Source organism: Chiloscyllium plagiosum, unplaced genomic scaffold (assembly GCF_037043375.1).
Source record: "Chiloscyllium plagiosum isolate Xiang-an unplaced genomic scaffold, Cpla_swu_hap1 HiC_scaffold_45, whole genome shotgun sequence".
NCBI lineage: Eukaryota > Metazoa > Chordata > Chondrichthyes > Orectolobiformes > Hemiscylliidae > Chiloscyllium > Chiloscyllium plagiosum.
Window position 1 is genome coordinate 28,553,950 of NW_028270183.1, and position 22,089 is coordinate 28,576,038.

Here is a 22,089-nt window from a genome sequence, read left to right on the forward strand (position 1 = left end):
TTGCAGGTTCCAGGATTTAAATGTTTTAGTAGGGTCAGAGGTGGGGGTAAAAGAGGGGGAGGTGTGACATTGCTTGTCAAAGATAGTATTACATTGGTGGAAAGGACGATGGATGAGGACTTGCCATCTGAGGTAGTTTGGGCTGAGGTTAGGAATAGGAAAGGTGAGGTCACCCTGTTAGGAGTCTTTTACAGGCCTCCTAATAGTCCTAGAATCATTGAAGAAAGGATAGGGAAGGTGATTCAGGAGATGAGTGACAGTAATAGGGTGGTTGTTATGCGGGACTTTAACTTTCCTGATATTGATTGGGAAAGCTATAGCTCAAGTTCGTTAGATGGGTCAGTGTTTGTTCAATGTGTGCAGGAGAATTTCCTGACACAATATGTAGACAGGCCAACAAGAGGTGAAGCCATACTGGATTTGGTTCTGGGTAACGAACCAGGCCAGGTGTTAGAATTAGAGGTAGGTGAGCACTTTGGGGATAGTGACCATAATTCGGTGATTTTTACTCTCGTGATGGAGAGGGATAAGTGTGTACTACAGGGCAAGAGTTATAGCTGGGGTCAGGGGAATTATGATGCGGTGAGGCATGACTTAGGATGTTTGGCTTGGAAAAGTAGACTCCAAGGCAAGATTGTAAATGATATGTGGAGCTTGTTCAAGGAGCAACTATTGAGTGTCCTTGATAATTATGTACCTGTCAGGCAGGGAGGAAAGGGTCGTGCGAGGGAGCCGTGGTTTAATAAGGAATTGGAATCCCTTGTTAAATGAAAGAGGGCGGCCTATCTCAAGATGAGACGTGAAGGTTCAATTGGGGCGATTGAGAGTAAAAGGGTAGCCAGGAAGGACCTGAAGAGAGAGCTAAAAGCAGCAAGGAGGGGTCATGAAAGGTCCTTAGTCGGTAGGATTAGGGAAAACCCTAAGGCTTTCTATAGGTATGTTAGGAATAAAAGAATGACTAGGGTAGGAATAGGTCCAGTCAAGGATAGTAGTGGGAAGTTGCGTGTGGAGGTGGAAGAGATTGGGGAGACACTGAATGAATACTTTTCTTCAGTATTTACTCAGGAACAGGGCATTGTCATCGATGTGAATACTGAGTCACAAATAAGTAGACTGGATGGCTTTGAGGTATGTAGAGAAGAGGTGTTGGAAATCCTGGAAAAGGTGAAAATAGATAAGTCCCCTGGGTCTGATGGCATTTATCCTAGGATTCTCTGGGAAGCAAGGGAGGAGATTGCAGAGCCATTGGCCTTGATTTTTATGTCCTCTTTGTCTACAGGAGTAGTGCCAGAAGACTGGAGGATAGCAAATGTGGTTCCCTTGGTCAAAAAGGGGAGTAGGGGTAATCCTAGTAACTATAGGCCGGTGAGTCTCACTTCTGTTGTGGGCAAAGTCTTAGAGAGAATTGTGAGGGATAGGATTTATGCACATCTGGATAGGAATAATGTGATCAAGGATAGTCAGCATGGTTTTGTGAAGGGCAGGTCGTGCCTCACAAACCTTATTGAATTCTTTGAAAAGGTGACGAAAGAGGTTGATGAGGGGAACGCGGTAGATGTGGTATATATGGATTTTAGTAAGGCGTTTGATAAGGTTCCCCATGGTAGGCTACTGCAGATAATACGGAGATATGGCATTGAGGGTGAGTTGGAGGTTTGGATTAGGAATTGGCTGGATGGAAGAAGACAGAGGGTAGTAGTTGATGGCAAAGTTTCTTCATGGAGTGCCGTCACTAGCTGTGTTCCGCAAGGATCTGTTTTGGGACCATTGCTGTTTGTCATTTTTATAAATGACCTGGAAGAGGGGTTAGAAGGTTGGGTGAGCAAGTTTGCGGATGATACGAAAGTCGGAGGAGTTGTTGACAGTGAGGAAGGATGTGGGAGGTTACAGCAGGATATAGAGAAGCTGCAGAGCTGGGCAGAAAGGTGGCAAATGGAATTCAATGTAGCTAAGTGTGAGGTGATTCACTTTGGGAAGAATAACAAAAAGATGGGGTACTGGGCTAATGGTCGGATACTTGGTAATGTGGATGAGCAGAGGGATCTTGGTGTCCATGTACACAGATCTGTGAAAGTTGCCACCCAGGTAAATAGTGCGGTGAGGAAGGCATATGGCGTACTGGCTTTTATTGGTAGAGGAATTGAGTTCCGGAGTCCTGAGGTCATGATGCAGTTGTATAAGACTCTGGTGCGGCCGCATCTGGAATATTGTGTGCAGTTTTGGTCGCCATACTATAGGAAGGATGTGGAGGCACTGGAACGGGTGCAGAGGAGGTTTACCAGGATGTTGCCTGGTGTGGAAGGAAGATCGTATGAGGAAAGACTGAGACACTTGGGGCTGTTTTCATTAGAGAAAAGAAGGTTTAGGGGTGACTTGATTGAGGTGTACAAGATGATTAGGGGGTTAGATAGGGTTGACAGTGTGAACCTTTTCCCGCGTATGGATTCGGGTATTACAAGGGGGCATAGCTTTAAATTAAGGGGGGGGGGTAGATATAGGACTGAAGTTAGGGGTAGGTTCTTCACTCAGCGAGTCGTAAGTTCATGGAATGCCCTGCCAGTAGCAGTGGTGGACTCTCCCTCTTTATGGGCATTTAAGCGGGCATTGGATAGGTATATGGAGGATAGTGGGTTAGTATAGGTTAGGTGGGCTTGGATCGGCGCAACATCGAGGGCCAAAGGGCCTGTACTGCGCTGTATTCTTCTATGTTCTATGTTCTATTTCAAAAATATCAATGTTGACATTGTATCTGACTATCACTTCCAATCCCAATAATTTCTCCATGCATTTGCTAATTTCATTTCATTCTCTTTTTCTCAGCAGACTTGGATTTTCTAATCTTGCTGGGCAGATGTTTTGTTTTTTCTGATGTTTTCTTCTGTGAAGACAGAACTGAAGTTGTTGCTTCATTGTTCTGCCATTTCCCTGTTTTCCATTCTCTATTCTCTGGTTTTAGATGGTAAGGAAGCTGCACTGTTTTCCTCTTACTTTTCCCATTGACACACTTTTAGAAGAAATGACAGTTCACTTGTTCATATGCTTTTCAGAAACCTAACAATTACTTTCTTAACCTGCTCAATGATTGACCATACAATCACAGAAGCAAAATATCTGCACCATCAGAAATACAGTACGATCTCCATTCGTCCCACTTGCCTACATCAGTCCCATAGCCTCCATCCCTCTACAACAGCTTCATCCTCATCTACATTGAACCCCAACAAGGTCAAAGTTGCTGGTCCTCGGGCACCATCTTTGCCGCTGGGCCGATACTCCTCTATCTCCACCTTGTCGCCCCCTGTTATGACACGTCAAGTGCTTGTCCAAGAACCTTTTCACAGTTGTCAGTTTACCCATGACAACGCCCCTCACAGGAAGTACTTTCCGGTCTTCAGCACCCTCTAGGTGAAGAACAGTCCTCAAAGCCTCTCTGAACCTCAAACTCTTCATTTTAAAAGTGTGCTCCCTTGTTCTTGACCCTTTGACAAAAAGGAAAAGCTGCTGTCGATCCAAACGGTCCCACATAATCTTATCCTTCTAAAACACACTCACCTTCAGCCTTCTCTGCTCCACAGTAAGCAACCCAAGCTTATCTAGCCTCGCTTCATAACTGATGTCCTCCATCCCAGGGAACATACTCTGGTGAAGATCCTCTTCACCCCCGCTAGTGCAATCACATCCTTCCTGTAATGTGGTGCCCAGAATTGTACACAATATTCTATCTTGGCCTATTCAAATTCCTGTAGAACTCTTGTAATTGCTGACTTGATAAATAAAGGCTATATCTATGGTCCCCTGTGCCTTCTCAAATTGTATTACATGAGGGGTGTGGGGAGAAGCACCCTCTGAGCTTTCTTTTGTGCTGCCATTCATTGTGTACGCCCCTGTTTGTTTCCTTCTTCCTAAGTGCATCACTTCATGTTCATTAGGTTTCGATTCCAGCTGCCATTGATCTGCCTATCTGATCATTCGACCTGTATCTTCCTGTAACAAAAGATCTAACTCCTTATTCCTCACTCCTCACTCCAACCACCTGGATTATCTTTGTGTCAAATGGAAATTTACTTATCACATTGATTCCCCATCCCCTCCACATTCACCTGTACATCATAAAGAATGCTGCAAATAATAAGGGACACAGCATTGATCCCTGCGATACACTGGGGACACTGGTCTCCAGTCACACAAACAACCTTCTGCCATCAGCCTCTTTCTCTGACCATTAAGACAATGTTGGATGTCACTTGCCAAGTTACCCTTGATGTTATCAGATTTTACTTTCTTTGTCAATTTCCCATGTGGGACTTTGCCAAAGGCCTTGTTGAAAAAAACATATAAATGACCTCCTCAAACACAACCAATCCTATCTGTTAGCCATGAAATCCATCTGAGATCATGCTGATCAAAGCTTGCCTCTCTCAATGGAGTAAGAAACCCTCGAGAGAAAGAGAGAGAGAGAGAGAGGGAGAGACAGAGAGAGAGAGAGAGACAGAGAGAGAGAGAGAGCTTGGACCCTCTGCAGTGGTGAGTCTAACCTTTTCAGATTCTTTGTGTCTTCCCTGAGCTGACTGACTTCTCCCCTTTACTCTCTCTCTCTCTCTTGTTTTCTGCTCTATTTCTCTTCATCTAGTTTTCTTTGTCTGTTTCTCTCACAGTCTCGCCTCCTCTCTCTCTTTCTTTCTCACCGGCAGCGTCTCCTTTACTCGCTCACTCCATATCACTCTCTCTCTCTCCCTCCCTCTCTCTGTCTCACACACACATGCACACATTGACAGCACTCCCTTGTTTCTTGCGAATTGAATAGAATTAGATTTATTATCACATGTGCTCACATGCGTTCAGCAAAAAGTTAATAAGTCACAATTTAGAGCACCATTTAAGGTACAGAGTAACTCAGTTCAGTCCTTAGTGACTGAGAAATGAAGGAAAAACAGTTTCATCATGGCTATACGGAGTATAACCATCCGTCAGAAACACACAAAGCAAATTTAAAAAAGACAAATAACACAGTCTCTGCATAAAGACACTCTGCAGGAGGTCAATGCAGGGGTACCCCACATAGACTGACCGCTTTACCCTGGGACACATCTCCCACACCCAACCCCGCCAGGCCTCTTGTCACTGGTGTCCATGCTGACCGCACTGTGGAGGTTGGGATTTAGAGACTGAGCCCGGTCACTGAGGCTGGGAGAAGGTGGGGGGGGGGGGGGGGGGGGGGGGGGGGGCAGGGAAAAATGAAAAGTAATGAATGGAGGAGCGCTGGCTGGAGCATTCTATTGGACCCCCATCTTACCTGCTCTCTCACTGCCTCTTGTGCTCTCTCTCTCTCTCTCTCTCTCTCACACACACACACACACATATACACAGTCACCCATGGGCAGCCTCTCCTTTCGTTGCTCTCATTCTCCTTCTGTCTCTTTTTATACGACTGTCCCTTTCTCTAACTATCTCCAGTTCCCTCACTTTCTTGTATTCACTCCCTTTTTCTCAACTCTTCTCTGTCTTTCTTGTCCACCACCTCCACACGCACCATGACCGTGGTTTGGCACCAAACACCATCCTCCAAGATGGTGGACCGCACTGATGTAGAAAGAATAGGAAGCTGGAGTTTTCTCCTTTGAGAAGAAAGTGTTTGCAGGAGGTTTCATTGAGCTGAAGACATGCTGAGGTGAATGAGAGTAGCCTGTTCCTATTGAGAGGAGAGACAGGAAGCAAACGATAGAGAATTGACAACCTTATCGAAGGTGGAAATTAGAAGGGTTTCCTTGCTACAGTGGAATGTTTTGATTAGAAATTCACTGCGTGAAAGTATGCAAATACAATAATAGCTTTCATCATAGATTTCAGTAAATAGCTGTTGTTGGGAGGTTGCAGCGTTATGGAGAAAGGTAGTGGAGTCGTGCTAATTTGACACACCTTTCAGATGGTTTGCACAGGTGTGATAGGGCCAATGGCGTCCTTCTGTTTAACATGTGTTGTATTGAAATGACTAAATAAGTCAGACAAAACCTGGATTCCACTTCAAGCATCAACGTTTAATGATGTTACATCATAAATAAGCCTCTGGGGACTAAGAATATTCTTCACTAAACGATTAAAACATACGTCTGTATACATTTATTTTAATTCCACTCCAGCAATTACAACCCAATTTTATTTTTAATTGATTGCATCCACATCTAATCAAATAAATGATGAGATTGTATGGAGTGATGGACAATCCCAGGGCTTCCCATGACCTCATGATGTTTCCCAGACACCCATATCACCGATCCGTGGGCTTTCACAAAGTGTCTGATTGAACCACATTCCAACACTGCTGACTCTGCATTTGGTATTTAGTTATTGGTATTTAGTCACTGGTTGCAGGATGGGAGCTTTTCCTGACAATCGAGGGCTCTCTGTCCATGCCAATTCAGTTCAATCTCTTAATGACTGTTACACTTTAAAAACACTTTTATATACATGTTATATTCAAAATATATGGCTATAATGATCTGAGGGTGGATAGATTCTTCCCTTTCATCTTGTGTTGGATCTCAGACTTTGAATCAAATGGGTGTGGAATTTTTATATTAGCATACTTTAGGATGTCATTATCCAGCTGTCTGTGCATAAACAACTGCATTTGTTTGTTTTCAGCAGGAACCTTTATATATACATTGTTCTGTGTAGTTGGGTAGAGTAAATGTAAACTGGAAGGCAAGAAGTCAGAATTTGGTGTCGAAAAATTGTAAAATGAGAAAAGTGTTGTACGGTCTCTTTTAAAAGATTGTGCTTTTTCTGTGCTTAGAGATTTAAAGTGCAAGTACAAAGAGAACCCGAACTGAAACTTTTGTAACGAAAGCCTGTACAATTAGCAGGCCAAACAATAGTATTACTTAACCTTTTAATTTAGGCAATAAATTTGAACCAGGCACTTTGGTACCAAAAACATACTCAATTTAACTCTGATGGTTTTGATGACATAGGACCCATCCTGTTGTAAGGATTATAGACATGTATCAAGGGTGTCAGAGAAGCTGCCATCCACCAGAACTAACTGCCATCTGTCTGGGCTAACAGCCCTCAGCTCTCTCTCTCTTGCTCTTTCACAAGAGAAATTGGCTCTCGGAGTCATCTATGTCTCAGAGAAAGCATAACCGAAATAACAATGCTGCCATAGATGGAGAAGGTATTCCTGACAGAAGAATCAATGGAGAAAACACAGAACATTCTGCAAGGCACGTGACTTGGCTGTAAATTTGAGAGACTACACTCTGTTCTTGTTATATGAGTGGAATTTATATTTATTGTAACAGCATATCATTAGAATCTTGCTTGATTCGGAAAGGTAGTCGTTCGCAGGGATTTATTCTGTTTGTTAATAGTTTAGTTAATTGTTCACTGTTAGAGTTAGATGAATAAATTGTTAATTGTTGTTTTTAAAGTAAGTGTCAAAATTTTATTTTATTTAACCACTAGATATTGCTGAAAAGCAGGTTGCACTACTTTTCACATTCCTTTTCCACATTGTAGGGGAAGGTGCTCCTGTTTGGGTGTTTTGACTTAAAGGGGAGTCAACATCCACTTTATAACTATTGTTGTACAATCTGCATGCTATCGTACCTTGGATATATTCTGTCTACAAAGCTCTGATTGTTCTCGATAATTATTTACCCAACAATTTCACCCTTTTTGGGAAGAACTGTCAACCAAAGGCCTTTAACCAATTTTTACTGACAGTTTCCAGGCCTGGTATTCCTTGCCTCATTCCTGCTGGACAGTCACATGATTTGAGGAATCTTGGTCAGGTTATCAAAGCAATATGTCCAGTTATTCGTATTGTTGGCAGTTTCTGTTGTTCTCTTATCAGGGCCCATTCTTTTTTCTTTAACGTGTAGCATTAACAGGATCTGCAGCCTATCCTTCCTAGGCCAATACTAATTGTATTCCTTCTAATATGTGAGATACTATCCTAATGTTGGCACATATATCCACTTTCATTCACCAATCCGATTTCTTCTCCTGCATTTCTCTTCTGAAGTTCTTGTTCCACCAGAATTGTTTTACCTTCTTTTGTAAGTGATAGTGGAATTTCACTGTATGACCTATCTTTTTTTTTCAATATCACACAACACCAGGTTATAGTCCAACAGGTTGATTTGGAAGCATTAGCTTTCGGAGTGCTGCTCCTTCATCAGGAAGGCTGTGGAGCAGGACCATAAGATGCAGAATATATCGCAAAAGATTGCAGTGTTATGCTACTGAAAAGATATATTGAACAAACCTAGACTGCTGTGAAGACTTTAACCTTTTAGAATGAGCTGCAGGTTTCCGATCATTAATATGTAAATCCCAGAACTTCTTTTCTGTCACATGCTTAAGATAGCTGAAAGTTTTAAAGAAAAAAGTGACATCTCAGCTCAGACAATGCATTAAAGATGTGAGGTTAGAATCTATCTGTGTCCCGTTGTTGAGTCAGACTGATTCTATTTCCAAAGTGGTATTTATATAATATTGCATGGATTCACTTCCTGCAGATTGCTCCATTTTGGAGCAAAATCAAATGTATCTACAAATATCATTGTGCAAATATAAACTCAACACATTGACATAAAAGTATGTGCACTTGCATGAGACAGAGAGAGAGACTGAGTGTGTTCATGTGAGTGTGCGCACGTGAGAGAGTGTGTGTTTGCGTGTCTGCATGCTTGGTAAAGCGTGTGTGTGAGGGTGATGGAAGATAAACCGGTGAGTGGGTGTGTGCATGAGTGTGAAGGTGGGAGTTGTGCGTGTGTGTGTTTATGAGAGGTGGTCTGCGTGAGTATGTGAGTATGTAAAATTGGCCACTGTGTATTGTTGCCTGTCCTGAAGTCTGCCTTGGAGGAGGTTCACTTGAAGATCCGAGGCCGAGTGTCCCTGACCACTGAAATGTTCTGTGACTGAGAGGGAACATCTCTGTCTGCTGATGGTTCCATGCAACAATCTTATGTTCCTGCTCCACAGTTACCTGATGAAGGAGCAATGCTGAAATCTAGTGCTTCCAAATAAACCTGTTGGACTGGAACCTAATTTTGTGGGATTTTTAACTTTGTTCACCCCAGCAGCAGCTCCTCCACATCATGACCTATCTTTTGTCTAATTTCCCTCAACGGTTTCGGTAAGTGTGGAATAGTGGCTGCTTCTATCTCTACATAATCAAGGCGATTATATTGGAGCGGATCAGATAGTGTGAGCACTTCCAGTTTTCATTGTTTGTCATTTTTATTTTTATTGAGACTACTATCTTCTTAAAATCTGTTATGTTAATAAAAAGAAAGCAGAAAACTTTGGACATACTCAGCAGGTCTGAGAGAATAGAGGCAGACTAACAGACTGAATGGTTCAAACTGGTAACTTTTCATCTCAACTGAAGGAACTTGGAAGTACAACAAGGTTTAAACCAAAAGTGTAGGAGGCGATAGTGTGTTGAAAAGTGAAGGACTATGATGCTGGAGGGCACGAGACAGAATGTGTTATGATACAACAGTAGGAATGTATATAAAAAATCTCATGTTTGTGGATGACTGCATAAATGTGTCTAAGTGCAAGAAGGGGAAATAAATATTTTTTAAAAACTCAGAGCAGCAAATAAATGAATGTGAGAGAGGAACAGCGCAAAAGCTAAAATTCAAATCTAGAAAAGATTTAATTTAGAGGGTGAGTTCAGAAATCATCCCCTTAGAAGTTGAAGTTCTGCTCCGAGAGCTTTGCAGATGCTGAGACACATTAGTTACAGGAGTCTGTTCTGTAATTCAGTGATGTTGGGTTCATTGACCAACATCCCCATTTGTTCCATTTTCCATAATTGCCAGAATTCTTCACATCCTCATTTCACTGAACTCAACTCCTCTCAGATTTAAAATAAAACAATGAATCCAGCTGGAATGGCAAGGTACGGAAGTGAGCTCGAGTGTTCCAGCATTATTTGTTGCAGAATTGTCTTTAATTTCAATGCTGGAATCGCTGGATTTAATTTACTTCTCGGTCTGGCCATGTCTGTTCCACTGAATATTACAAAACAAAATTAAATTCCTCCAGAAACCATGGGGATCAGCTCACTCACTCAGTCATTGGATTCTGCCAGTAACTCTGCTGGAACAGGATCAAAACAGCAAAGAAGTGGTCTATGTCCCTGTCAAAGACCTCTGTCGGTCCATAAAACAGAATTTAGACAGAAAAGCCTAAAAGTGATAGGCAGGACTGGTAACACAGTAATTTCAGAATCACTGCCAGTCCCATGTGTTGTTGAAAATTGGAGTGGTTGGACATGTGGCTGGAAAACTGGTTCAGGAGGTCAGGCAGCGTGTTTGAGAGGTAATGGGACCAGCTCTGGAGCAGGATCATTTCCAACAAGATGGACGCTTTCTATCTTGGCAGAACTGGAAAGATGAACCTCATAAATAGGTTTGCAAGTGCTGTTCGGGAGATGACAAACAGGAAATTGCCTGGGAAAGTCAGAGGGTGCTTTGCTTCAAGGGAAGACTATATTCATATTGTCTCCCTCCCTGGTCAGTTTCTGGGTCCGCCTTTGCTGCATCCTAAATTGTTCCCAATCGTCAGACCCACCATACTTTCTGGCATTCTTAGCAGCAATTTCGTTTGATTGACTGCAGTGCAATTTGTAACATATTTCACAATTATACCAGCTAGGAACATGTACAGCACAGCAGAACTCAGAACACTTTCATTTTCCGGTTATAAAACAAGTCTAACGCAATAAAGAAATCAGCAAACAAACATGGAATACACGAGTGAGAATTTCAAATCGAGAATTTGAACGGCAATGTGCCTGTAGTCTTCCGGTGGTCAATGTATGATCAGGGAATACTGGCATTTGTTGGAAATGCAAATAAGGAGGGTGGAAGAAATGTGGACAAAGTAATGTATGGAGATCATAATCTGGAATTCAGCCGAATTGGTACTGGTTTTTAATTGTCCAGAGTTAACAATAAAATAAATGATTGTTTCACCAATTATGATCAGAGGCAGTGATAGATGTCGGAGCTGTTTTGTGGCTGGAAACAATAAGTCTTGGTGATGATGCAAGTATCTTTTTGATTTGATCTCAGGCTCCAATATCAAGTCACAAGCAAACAGGGTTCATCCAGAGTCAGTTCCTGCTGAGCTCGATGGAGTCAGTGAGGTCCACAAAACATTTTCATGGAAGCACTGAGGATATCGGCTCAACTCCGACATCCAATCTGGTTCCCGAGCTTCGGATCCTCTCTGTCACTCAGTTCTCTGATTGGTCCTTGGACTCCCCCATCCATCACATTAGTGTTTGTGAAAAGACAGAGTGTGGAAAGAAACAAAGAAACGAAGGAACTGATAGTGGTCATCAAGGCAGGGCGGATTTAATGGAAACAGACTATGTAAATTATTGATGAAAATACTTTTCTAATAAAAATGCAAAATGCTTACAGTTTATGTTAGATTTTACTCTCTCTAATAGAAACTTCTTGTTTTTGTACTTCTTTCAAGACGTATATCTCAGGGAATTCCGTGAGGATGAGTGGACAGGTGTCTGTCATTGTGTTTCCCATCCTGGCCCCTGAAGTTAACACTGACCCTTTCCTCCAGGTCATTTAATTCTGTATCCGTGTCACTCACTGAGTACTGATTATTTGGGATTAATGTATCTTTTGTGCATGTTTAATTCCTCTTTCATTTGGTTTTTTGTTGTTCAGCTTTCTACTAGCCGTTGCTGATTGCTAACAGCATTTTCCACCGGCTTTGCTCCTGCAGTCTCTGTTTTGCTCCTGAGATGGAGTCATTCCTTACAAATTAGAAAACGAGTGCTACCACATTGGTGCTGTTCCTTCTCTTTTCAGTCTATTCACAAGAACTCTTCAATCCATTCTCTACTGCATTTCATATTGCCTCTCAGTTACTTAGCTTTATTCATCAATTGAGTTATTTTTAGAATGGGATATTTCACTGCATACTTTAGCTGGTCTCTGAACCTTTTCTGCGTTACCACATAAATAAATGCATTTGAGCAGCAGCTTAGATTCCGCAACATATATGCAACTTGTTCAAAGAGATAAGACTCCTCCAAGTAATAACCGATATCAAATATATAAATAATATACACCAACCAGAGTAGTATGAAGCTGGCAGATATAGCAAACAGTAAAGTCACTGATTTCTTTCTGCTCTCTGTCTCGGGGTCATTCTCTGTCTTTCGCTGACCCCTCAGTACCTTACGTGTCTTATTGGCCTCGAAGATGTGTCTGACAGTCAGAACGTTGAGAAAGAGACAAAAAGTGAAAGGGAGGAGCGGTGTTAAAAATGATTCAACATATTTAAAACTCACCCACAGAGGTTCAGTAAAGTAACTGTCCCTGGTATAACAGTACCATTGAACATTGTTGATGATCCTTCCAGATTCAAATCGGAAGTAGTTGGGAATGTTCTTTACAGAAAAGAAAATACAGATTATTGCCAGAACTCTCATTGCAGTTTTCTCTGTGCAATACTGAGATTTCATCTGATGAAAACAAATGGCGACAAATCGATCAAAAGAAAAAGCGACAGTGAACCAGACAGAACAATCAATTGTGAAGTCAGTCAGGGCCTGGTTCACACTACAAACAGAAGTGACGTCCAGGAAAGACCGTGGATAGTAATGGTAAGTAAACTTATTAAGTACGACATCAAGAATAATGTAAAGTAGATCAGACACTGCCATCGTGACCAGATAGCGAGTGGTACATGTTGACAGACCACACTTGCCCCTAGACAGGAATACAATCGCCGCTAGACTAACTGTAGGATAGAAATTGGGAAAAAAAAGAAGACAAAGTTACTGATCAAATATTCTCTGTGCCTGACTGGTTTTAGCACAAAGATGATTAATGTTCTGTGTCATATGATCTGAAGCACTACAGTTACCACTGTCAAATGAATGATTGCACTTATAAATATTATAGGAATTTGCACGAGGAGCAAATAACTTCTGGAAATACGGTTATGTTCTCAATATTTTTGGGTTAGACTAACTGATTTCACCAGCTTTATAGGTTACTCAGACTGGCCAGAGTTTCCCATAAGACCACAACATCCCCACAATCATACCCCGGAACAGTAAAATAAAGAGTGGAAGACACTCTTTATTGAATGCAATATTTCTGCTTTCAGTTGTGGAGACTCAACACCTCAGATTATCTCCAGAATTGTACATCCACACTAACTGAATGACAGTACAGGTAACTGAGTCACTCAACAGTTTCCAGGAGTAGATGTCTTCCACAATGTAAATGAGCAAACGATAGGGCATGGAGTCAAAGACTAGGTAATGTTCAAGGGAGCTGGGTTCGAGTTCTGTTAAGGCAGATAATGAAATTCGAGTTCAATAAAAATATAGATTTAACAGTCTAATAGTGACCATTAAAGTGTTGTTGATTGTGAGGGAAAGGAAAACATCTCCTTCACAAACATCCTTTTGAATATCTTTCATCCTAATGTGGCTTGGCCTACACGTAGTTCCAGACCCACAACAATCCGGTGACTCTAATGTGCCCCCGGGCAGTTAGGGATAGGTGGTAATTCGGGGTCATGTCACTGATTCCAAAATCCATTGAATAAATAACAGAAACTGTGCTCCCCGTACACATTTACAGATAAGATATCTCCCACTCGATTCAACATAGTTTTCTGGCATAGGGAACACCAACATATAGACCAGAACCCAGCACAGACTTCCAAGGCAAAGGATGTCTCTCATGGTTTTGAGACTAGCAAGAGTTTGGAAATTCATGGAATCAACAAAGTAAGATGTGGCACTGACTATCCTCGAGGGAAAGTGATGCCCTGAATTCAGCAAGACCTCAGCACCAAGCATCCCTCTGCCATTCAGTAAACTCCCTTAGATACAAACCACTCTTCAGTTCACAGATATATTTTTGCAGAAACAGTAATAGTAACTATTTTTAAAAGTACACATTAATGTAAGCTTCAGTGACCAGGCCTGTATTCATTGTCCAGCTGTAATGACCATTGTAAATGATGCCTTTTGAATAGCTTTATTGCCTATGCTGCAGAAAAACCCACAGTGTTTTTGGGGGAGAGTTGCCGAATTGTTACCCAGCAACAGTAATGATACAATGATAGGTTTCCAAGTTGGAATGAAATTTGGCTTGAAATTGATCTGGCATGTGATGGTATTTCTGTGCATCTGCTGCCCTTGATCATGGGTCATGTGTTTACGAGGTATTGTTGAGAAAGATTTGGGGTGTTCCTAGTTTGTATCTTGTAGGGAGTATTCATTGTTGGTCATGCTTGTCATTGGTGAAGGGAGTGATTACTTAATGTGGTGATAGGCACACTAATCAATCCACTATTTGCCCTGCACAATGTGGAGCTTTGTGAGGGTTGCAATTGAGCTTCAGTAAGACAGATACATAGAGAATGCTCTATCTCACCCCTGAGCTATGTATTCTGGATGGTGGACATGGATTAGAGAGGCAGGCAGGGACCTAATTGCCACAGTTATCAATGTCTGACACACTCCTGTGGCCTCAGCACCTTGTATGGTTGTACCAGACCAATGTCTTGCCAATGGTTGGCCCGAGTTGCAGTCAGTGATGGTGATGTCAACGTAAGTCAATGGGAGATTGGGAGATTCTCAATTTTTGGAGATGGTCATTGCTGGATGCCTGTGAGATGCAAATGATCTTTGTCAACTATTGGCACAAGCTGGATGTTACCTTGCTGTATCTGGACACAGACCTTTTCAGTATCTAAAGCGTCATAAATTGTACAGAACATGATGTAATCAGGAGAAAACCTCTTCACTTCGGAAATGGTGATGGAGGGAATGGCAGTAATGAGTGAACTTTATATATTGGGACTGAGGACATGACTTTGAAGAATTCCTGAAGAGATATACAATGACTGAGATGATTGACCTCCAACAGCCATAAACATAACTATGTAATTTTTGTTGCAGATGTTTCGTCCCCTGTCTAGGTGACATCCTCAGTGCTTGGGAGCCTCATGTGAAGCGCTTCTGTGATGTTTCCTCCAGCATTTGTAGTGGTTTGAATCTGCCGCTTCCGGTTGTCAGTTCCAGCTGTCCGCTGCAGTGGTCGGTATGTTGGGTCCAGGTCGATGTGCTTATTGATTGAATCTGTGGGTGAGTACGATGCCTCTAGGAATTCCCTGGTTGTTCTCTGTTTGGCTTGTCCTATAATAGTCGTGTTGTCCCAGTCGAATTCATGTTGCTTGTCATCTGCGTGTGTGGCCACTAAGGATAGCTGGTCGTATCATTTCGTGGCTAATTAGTGTTCATAGATGCGGATCATTAGCTGTCTTCCTGTTTGTCCTATGTAGTGTTTTGTGCAGTCCTTGCATGGGATTTTGTACACTACATTGGTTTGGCTCATGCTGGGTATCGGGTCCTTTGTCCTGGTGAGTTGTTGTCTGAAAGTGGGTGTTGGTTTGTGTGCTGTTATGGGTCCTAGTGGTCGCAGTAGTCTGGCTGTCCGTTCGGAGGAAACATCACAGAAGTACTTCACATGCGGCTCCCAAACAGTGAGGATGTCACCTGGACAGGGGACGAAACGTCTGCAACACAAATTCCCAGCTCGGCTAACAGAACCACAACAACGAGCACCCGAGCTACAAATCTTCTCACAAACTTTGAACACAACTATGTAAGCTAGCACACTGAGCTGGAAGATTTCTTTTCATTACCGTTCTGAGTAGCATCATCAGTGAGAGTATCCGGTGAAGCGCAGGTGTCATGGCCCCCTATTAATTTATGGGGCTAGTTTTTTTCTGTGGGTGATGTCATTTTTGGTTCTATTAGTTTGAAGGGAAGGTAGCTCGGACCGAAATCGATGTGTTGAATAATGGAGTTCTGGTTACAATGCCACGCAAAGACTGCACGAAACACGATGTAGGACCGACAGAAGTCAATGAGCTATCCACACCCACGAACACCAACTAGCCACTAAACACCACGATCAGCTGTCCCCTGTAGCCATACAAGGACCACAAATTCGACTGGGACAACACAATGATCACACGACAAGCTAAACAGTGGACAGACAAAGATTTTCTAGAAGCATGGCATTCAGCCACGGACTCCATCAACAAACACATAGAATAGACCCAATATACCGCCATTAGACGGAACAACTGGAACCGGAAATCAGAAGCAGCAGGAACGGAAACAAATCATTCCTGGAAGACACAGTACAGCAACACTTCAAAGGAGGCTCCAAAGCACTGAAGATGTCACCTAGACGGGGAACAAAACGTCTGCAAATCAACTTTCCAGCTCAGCAAACATACCCACAACTCCGGCAAATTTTAGATACTGTGGTAAAACTGATTGATGCGCATTGCTCATCGATATCCCTTCCGCCAAAGTGGACATGCATCACAAAGCGACAATTGGAAAATTAACTGTGGATAGATTACGAATTGAAGATTGAAATATTAGAACATAGAACATAGACCAATACAGCACAGAACAGGCCCTCTGGCCCACAATGTTGTGCCGAACATTTGTCCTAGCTTAAGCACCCATCCATGCACCTATCCAATTGCCGCCTAAAGGTCACCAAAGATTCTGACTCTACCACTCCCACAGGCAGCGCATTCCATGCCTCCACCACTCTCTGGGTAAAGAACCCCACCCCTGACATCTCCCCTCTCACTTCCACCCTTCACCTTAAATTTATGTCCCCTTGTAACACTCTGTTGTACCTGGGGAAAAAGTTTCTGACTGTCTACTCTATCTATTCCTATGATCATCTTATAAACCTCTATCAAGTCAGCCCTCATCCTTTGCCGTTCCAACTAGAAAAGGCCTAGCACTCTCAACCTATTGTTAATCAAAATCTAATCAGGTACAGTCCTTTAAACGGTGTCATCAATTCTAGTTCTACATACATCCTTAGAGTCATAGTCTCATACAGAACGGAAACAGACCCTTAACTCCAACCAGTCTATATCGAACATAATTCCAAATTAAAATAGTCCTACCTGCCTGCTCCTGTCCCATATACCTCCAAACCCTTCTTATTAATGTGCTTATCTAAATATCTTTGAAACATTTTAACTGTCCTCACATCCACCACTTCCTCAGGAAGTTCATACTACTCGGTGTAAAAGAAAGCCCCTCATTTTTCTTCAAAAAATCTCTCTCCTCTCACTTTAAAAAATGTGCACCAGTTTTGAAAACACCATTCTAGTAAAACACGTAACTATCATTAAACTTGTCTGTACCTCTCCTTATTTCATAAGCCTCTATACGTTTGCCTGTTACGCGCCAGAGAAGCAACTCCCAGCCAATCCCGCCTTTCTTCATAACCCAACTCTTCCGTACTCAGCAGCATCCTGTTAAATTCTTACTACTCATCTCCAGCGTGATCATATCCTTCTTACAACTGGGCGACAAGACATGGACACAACATTCTAGAAGAGACCTTGTCAATGTCAAGTATATCCTCTGCATGACTTCCAAACCCCTATACGCAAACGACTGAGCAATGAAGGCAAACATGATAAACATCTTCTTAACCACCCTGTCCATATGAAATGTAAACTTCAAAGAATTATGAGCCTGCACCCCTCGGTCTCTCTGCTCTACACCACTATCCAAAGACCTACCCTTGTTTGTTGTACCAAAGTGCAATACCTTGCATTTATCCAGATTGTAATCCATCTGCCATTTTTCAGCCCATGAACCCATTTGATCAACATCCTTCTGTAAGCTTCGACAAACTTGTTCACTGTCTACTATGCCACCAATGTTGATGTTGTGCGGAAATTACTAAGCATGAAATCTATATGTTGGCCCAAATCATTGATATAAATGATAAACAAAAATGGATCCACAGCAGATTCCTGCGGATCACCGCTGGTGACAGGCATCCAGTCAAACAAATAAAACTCCACCACCATTTTCTGCTGCCTGCCAATGGGTTATTAAGTTCTCAATGGTCAGGCCCAGTCTGAATCCCATGTTCTAGATTAGAGTGGTGCGGGAAACGGACAGCAGGTCAGGCAGCTTCTGAGGAGCAGGAACATCGACCTTTCAGGCAAAAGCCATTCCTGGTGATGAGCTTTTGCCCGAAACATGGATTTTCCTGCTCCTCGGGTACTGCCTGACCTACTGTGCTTTTCCAACACCACTCTAATCTTGACTCTGATCTCCAGCATCTGCAGTCCTCACTTTCGCCTAGTTGATTTTAAACTTACTGCTGAATCCCATGTGAAGTAACTTTACTAATTGATCCACCATGTGGAAACTTGTCAAAGGTTTCACTAAACTCCAAGTATACAATGTCTACTGCTCTGCCATCATCAATCTTTGTGATAACTTCCTAAAAAAATGTAATGTTTGTGAGACACGATGTGTCTTGGACAAACTCATTAGTGACCATCATTAATCAATACTTGCTTCCCTTAATACACATAAATCCTATAGTTTAAAAATCACTTCCAACAATTTATCCCCACTCACAATCAGACTAACAGGTCTGTATTTCCCCAATTTCTCCTTCCAATCTTTCTCAAACAAAGGTAAAACACTAGCCACCCACCAGTCATCAGCCACCTCACCTGTAGATATATATGATGCAAATATTTCTGCAAGGGGTCTCGTAATTTCCTCCCTTACTTTACATAGCATTCCGGGATACATTAGATCAGGTGCCAGAGATTTATTCACCTTTATATTCTCGAAGACCTCTTCAGGATTTGGAACTGTTTTGAAACATCAAAATATGTTCCTCTGCGATGTGTAGTCTCCATTTCTTCCTCCATGTTAAAAACTAGCGCAGAATATTCATTCAGTATCTCGCCCATCTCCTGGGGTTCAACCCAAAAATGACCTCCTTGATCTTTAGTGGGACCCACCTTCTCTCCAGTTACCGTCTTACACATAATGTATTTGTAGAATCTCTTTAGATTATCCTTGACTTTACCTGCCAATCTGATCGGATATCCCCTCTTTGCATTCCTGATATATTTCTTAAGAATACCCCTGCACTGCTTATATTGATTAGGAGATTCAACCGGACTAAGTTGTGAATATCACAAATACGATTCTCTTTTATTCTTGACTAAAATCTCAATACATATATTCTTCCATTGTCCCTTATTCTTACCAGCCTTACCCTTCGCTTAAACAGGAAGAAAGTGCCTTGGAACGTTAGTCAGCACAATTTTAAAAGCTTCCTAACTGTTAGATGCCCTTTTACCTGCAAATTTATTAATGTCGAGAAAATGAATTAGAAAAGCAATGTCCTACAGCTTTGCTGACATATTAATCATAACCAAAAAGATGATTTATGCAAACATAATATGTCTATGAAACAATTGATTGAATTGACACTGTTACTCTGGTATTTTTACTTCATGCAAAACTCACTTTTTTAAATCTACAATTGGATGCTTCACTTTATAAACTTAGTACCGAATCTATTCAATCAACTGTGAATATTTCCACAGGGACGATCGACCGTACCTCCAAACTACATTGACAGTTCCACAAGTGAACAGATCAGAATGACAAATGTAATATAAGCGATGCATTGCATGACTTCAATTAAATTATGGTCCTCATTACAACTGCAGTCAGACATTCTCTTTCATTCTGTTTCCCACGAACAATTACATTCTACAGTCAGAGATGTTCCTCCTTGTGCAAGGCCACTGGAGTAGGTTGTTCCCCTCCAATTAGTAAACCACATTCAGTGTAATTTTACTTTGAGAGATGCTCCCAGTAACACTTGGACACTGGGGTTAGTTATTAGTCTTTGGCTAGGAACCCACACTCGTTAAAATTCTAATTGAAAGATATTCACTGAATCACATTGCCACTGAAATCCGGTGTTCCCACCAGGTTATTGACCCACACGTAATACAGTTCTACAGTGAACTGTATTCCCAGTACAACCTGCAATTGGAATCATTGAGATTCTTAGGTTAATGCTCCACACTTAGCCAAATGCTGCATTACAGATACCCAGCAGAACATTCAACGCTATATATGCTGACGCAGGCGTAGCACTCCATAATTACCTGTTCCACCCACCCATTTCCCACATTGTATCTGGGCAACCGTTTCGAACAAACTGCCTGAGCAAGACGCACAAACGCAAAACCTTGACATCAAGTAATGGGAAATATCAGGTGTCACTAATCAGGTTGTTACAAAATCCATCTGACAGATAGCAGGCTTTGAACTACCACAGAGAGAGAGAGAGAGAGAGAGAGAAAGGTTTTTCTAAACACTTCCGAGAGCAGTCAGGGTCGGTGCTCAGCCAAACTCCATCAACGTGGCCTCAGTGCAAACCCATTGGGCACAGTGCATAGAAACAGACAATGCTGCACATTATTGAAGAGCCTCCTTATTAACAAACTCTTCACATTAAACTCAGTAAGTGAGGACACAATCACCCGGCATCAGGATTTCCGTTGCTGAAAGGAAATAAAATACTTATCATTCGTCGAGTGGAAATAGGTATGAACCAACGCAGAGATTTAAACACGTTGGTTTTGTTGCAAGGCTTACCAGGAATACCAACAACAGCAAGGATGGTATAGTATACTTTAGCGACCATTTGCCTGGCAAGGTGCATTTTATTGTTGTGAAACAACCCCTCTGTTCCTGCTGCTGGCAATCTGTCAGAATTGGAGAATTCTCTCAGAGTTGGAACTGACACCGTTCCAGAGTTATTATTTTGTATTGTGTGGTATATATAATGGGAAACTATGATTACATTTTCAATTTTTAAAACCACTTCGAACAAACAGATTACGACAACAGGTCTATTTTAATGAAATGATGTCATTGAGGTTTACGTCTGTCAGTGAAAACCCTAAAGACTGAAATAATCTGATCCTATTAGGTCTCAAATGTTAATTTCAATATACCTTCAAACAACAATTCTGGCATTATTTCACACACTAGCAATCCCATCACTATCTAAACATCTTTTGATATTCCTGTCAGTGACGACCTTCATTTTGCAGAGGCCATTCAGTCATTCATTACTTCCTGTTGTAGACCTCCTTGAGAGTTGTTTCACTGGACACTGTTTTAGCAGTGCTTTTCTTGTTAATTATTTTATACAGCTCATTGAGGAAATTTTATCTGTGAATGAGTACTCTAACACAGAACATGAGGATGATACTGACCACAACAACGGCTAAAACTTACCCTGGGTAATATTTCCTCGACACAAATGCAAATGAAAAGAAACTGATTCAGGAATTTAACTTTAGAATTCTAGAATGACAGAATCATATAGAACACAAGAGGCCCTTTGGCCCATCATGTTTGTCCTGTCAAAATTAGACTAAATCTACCTCAGTCCTATTTTACAGCACCTGGCCCACAGCCTTGAAACGTATGACATTGCAAGTGCTCATATAAGTATTTCTTTTAAAGTTTGTGTGGTTTTCCGTTTCAAATTCAAGCCAGGCAGTGCATTGCAGGCCGTTACCATCCTCTAGGTGAGAAGCATTTTCCTCATGTCCCTTCGAAACATCCTCCCTTTCAGCTTCAAATTATGTCACATGGTGGTTGGTACTTTGTTTGAGAGGAACAACTGATTTCTATTCACCCTGTCCAAGCCGCTCATAGTCTGATATACCTGATTTCTGCTCGAGAGAAAGGAACCCGTGTTTGCCGAGTCTCCCTCTTCACAGCTAAATTGTTGTTGATAAAGCAACATTCTGATGAATCTTCTTTGTATTCCCTCCAGTGCAGTAACATCTTTCCTAAGGGGCAATGATCAGAACTGCATTCAATACTCCAACTGTAGCCTTCACAAAATCCTCTACAGCTCCAACAGGATCTCCCTGCTCTTAGAATCTGTGCCTCAAATGGTAAAGACACACGTCCTGTATGCCTTCTTAGCTACCCTATTAAGCTGTCCTTTCACGTCCACGATTCTGTAAGTAAACATCTCAATTTCTATTCCCCAAAGCTTCGTCGTGTCCTACCATTCATTGAGTACTGTTTGTCTTGTGACCTTTGCTGCAGCACATCCTCTCACGTTTTGTCAGCGTTAAATTTCATTTTCCATTGATCTACTTATC

The 22,089-nt window shown here is 41.8% G+C and overlaps 1 protein-coding gene across 1 annotated transcript; it reads right to left on the bottom strand.

Moving 5' to 3' along the window:
• Positions 1-11,911: 11,911 nt before the first annotated feature.
• Positions 11,912-20,624, bottom strand: LOC148136429 (putative G protein-coupled receptor 139). The gene is made up of 2 exons (XM_087983296.1): positions 20,558-20,624; positions 11,912-12,792 (listed from the first exon to the last, which is right to left on the bottom strand). Exons 1-2 carry the CDS (start codon positions 20,622-20,624, stop codon positions 11,912-11,914), a joined length of 948 nt encoding a protein of 315 aa, XP_087839422.1.
• Positions 20,625-22,089: the final 1,465 nt, after the last annotated feature.

Coding starts and splice junctions, on each gene's coding strand:
- LOC148136429 (XM_087983296.1), bottom strand. CDS start 20,624: ATGCACCTTGCCAGGCAAATGGTCGCTAAAGTATACTATACCATCCTT. Junction 12,793..20,557: donor TGCTGTTGTTGGTATTCCTG/GTAAGCCTTGCA, acceptor TCTATCCTACAG/TTAGTCTAGCGGCGATTGTA.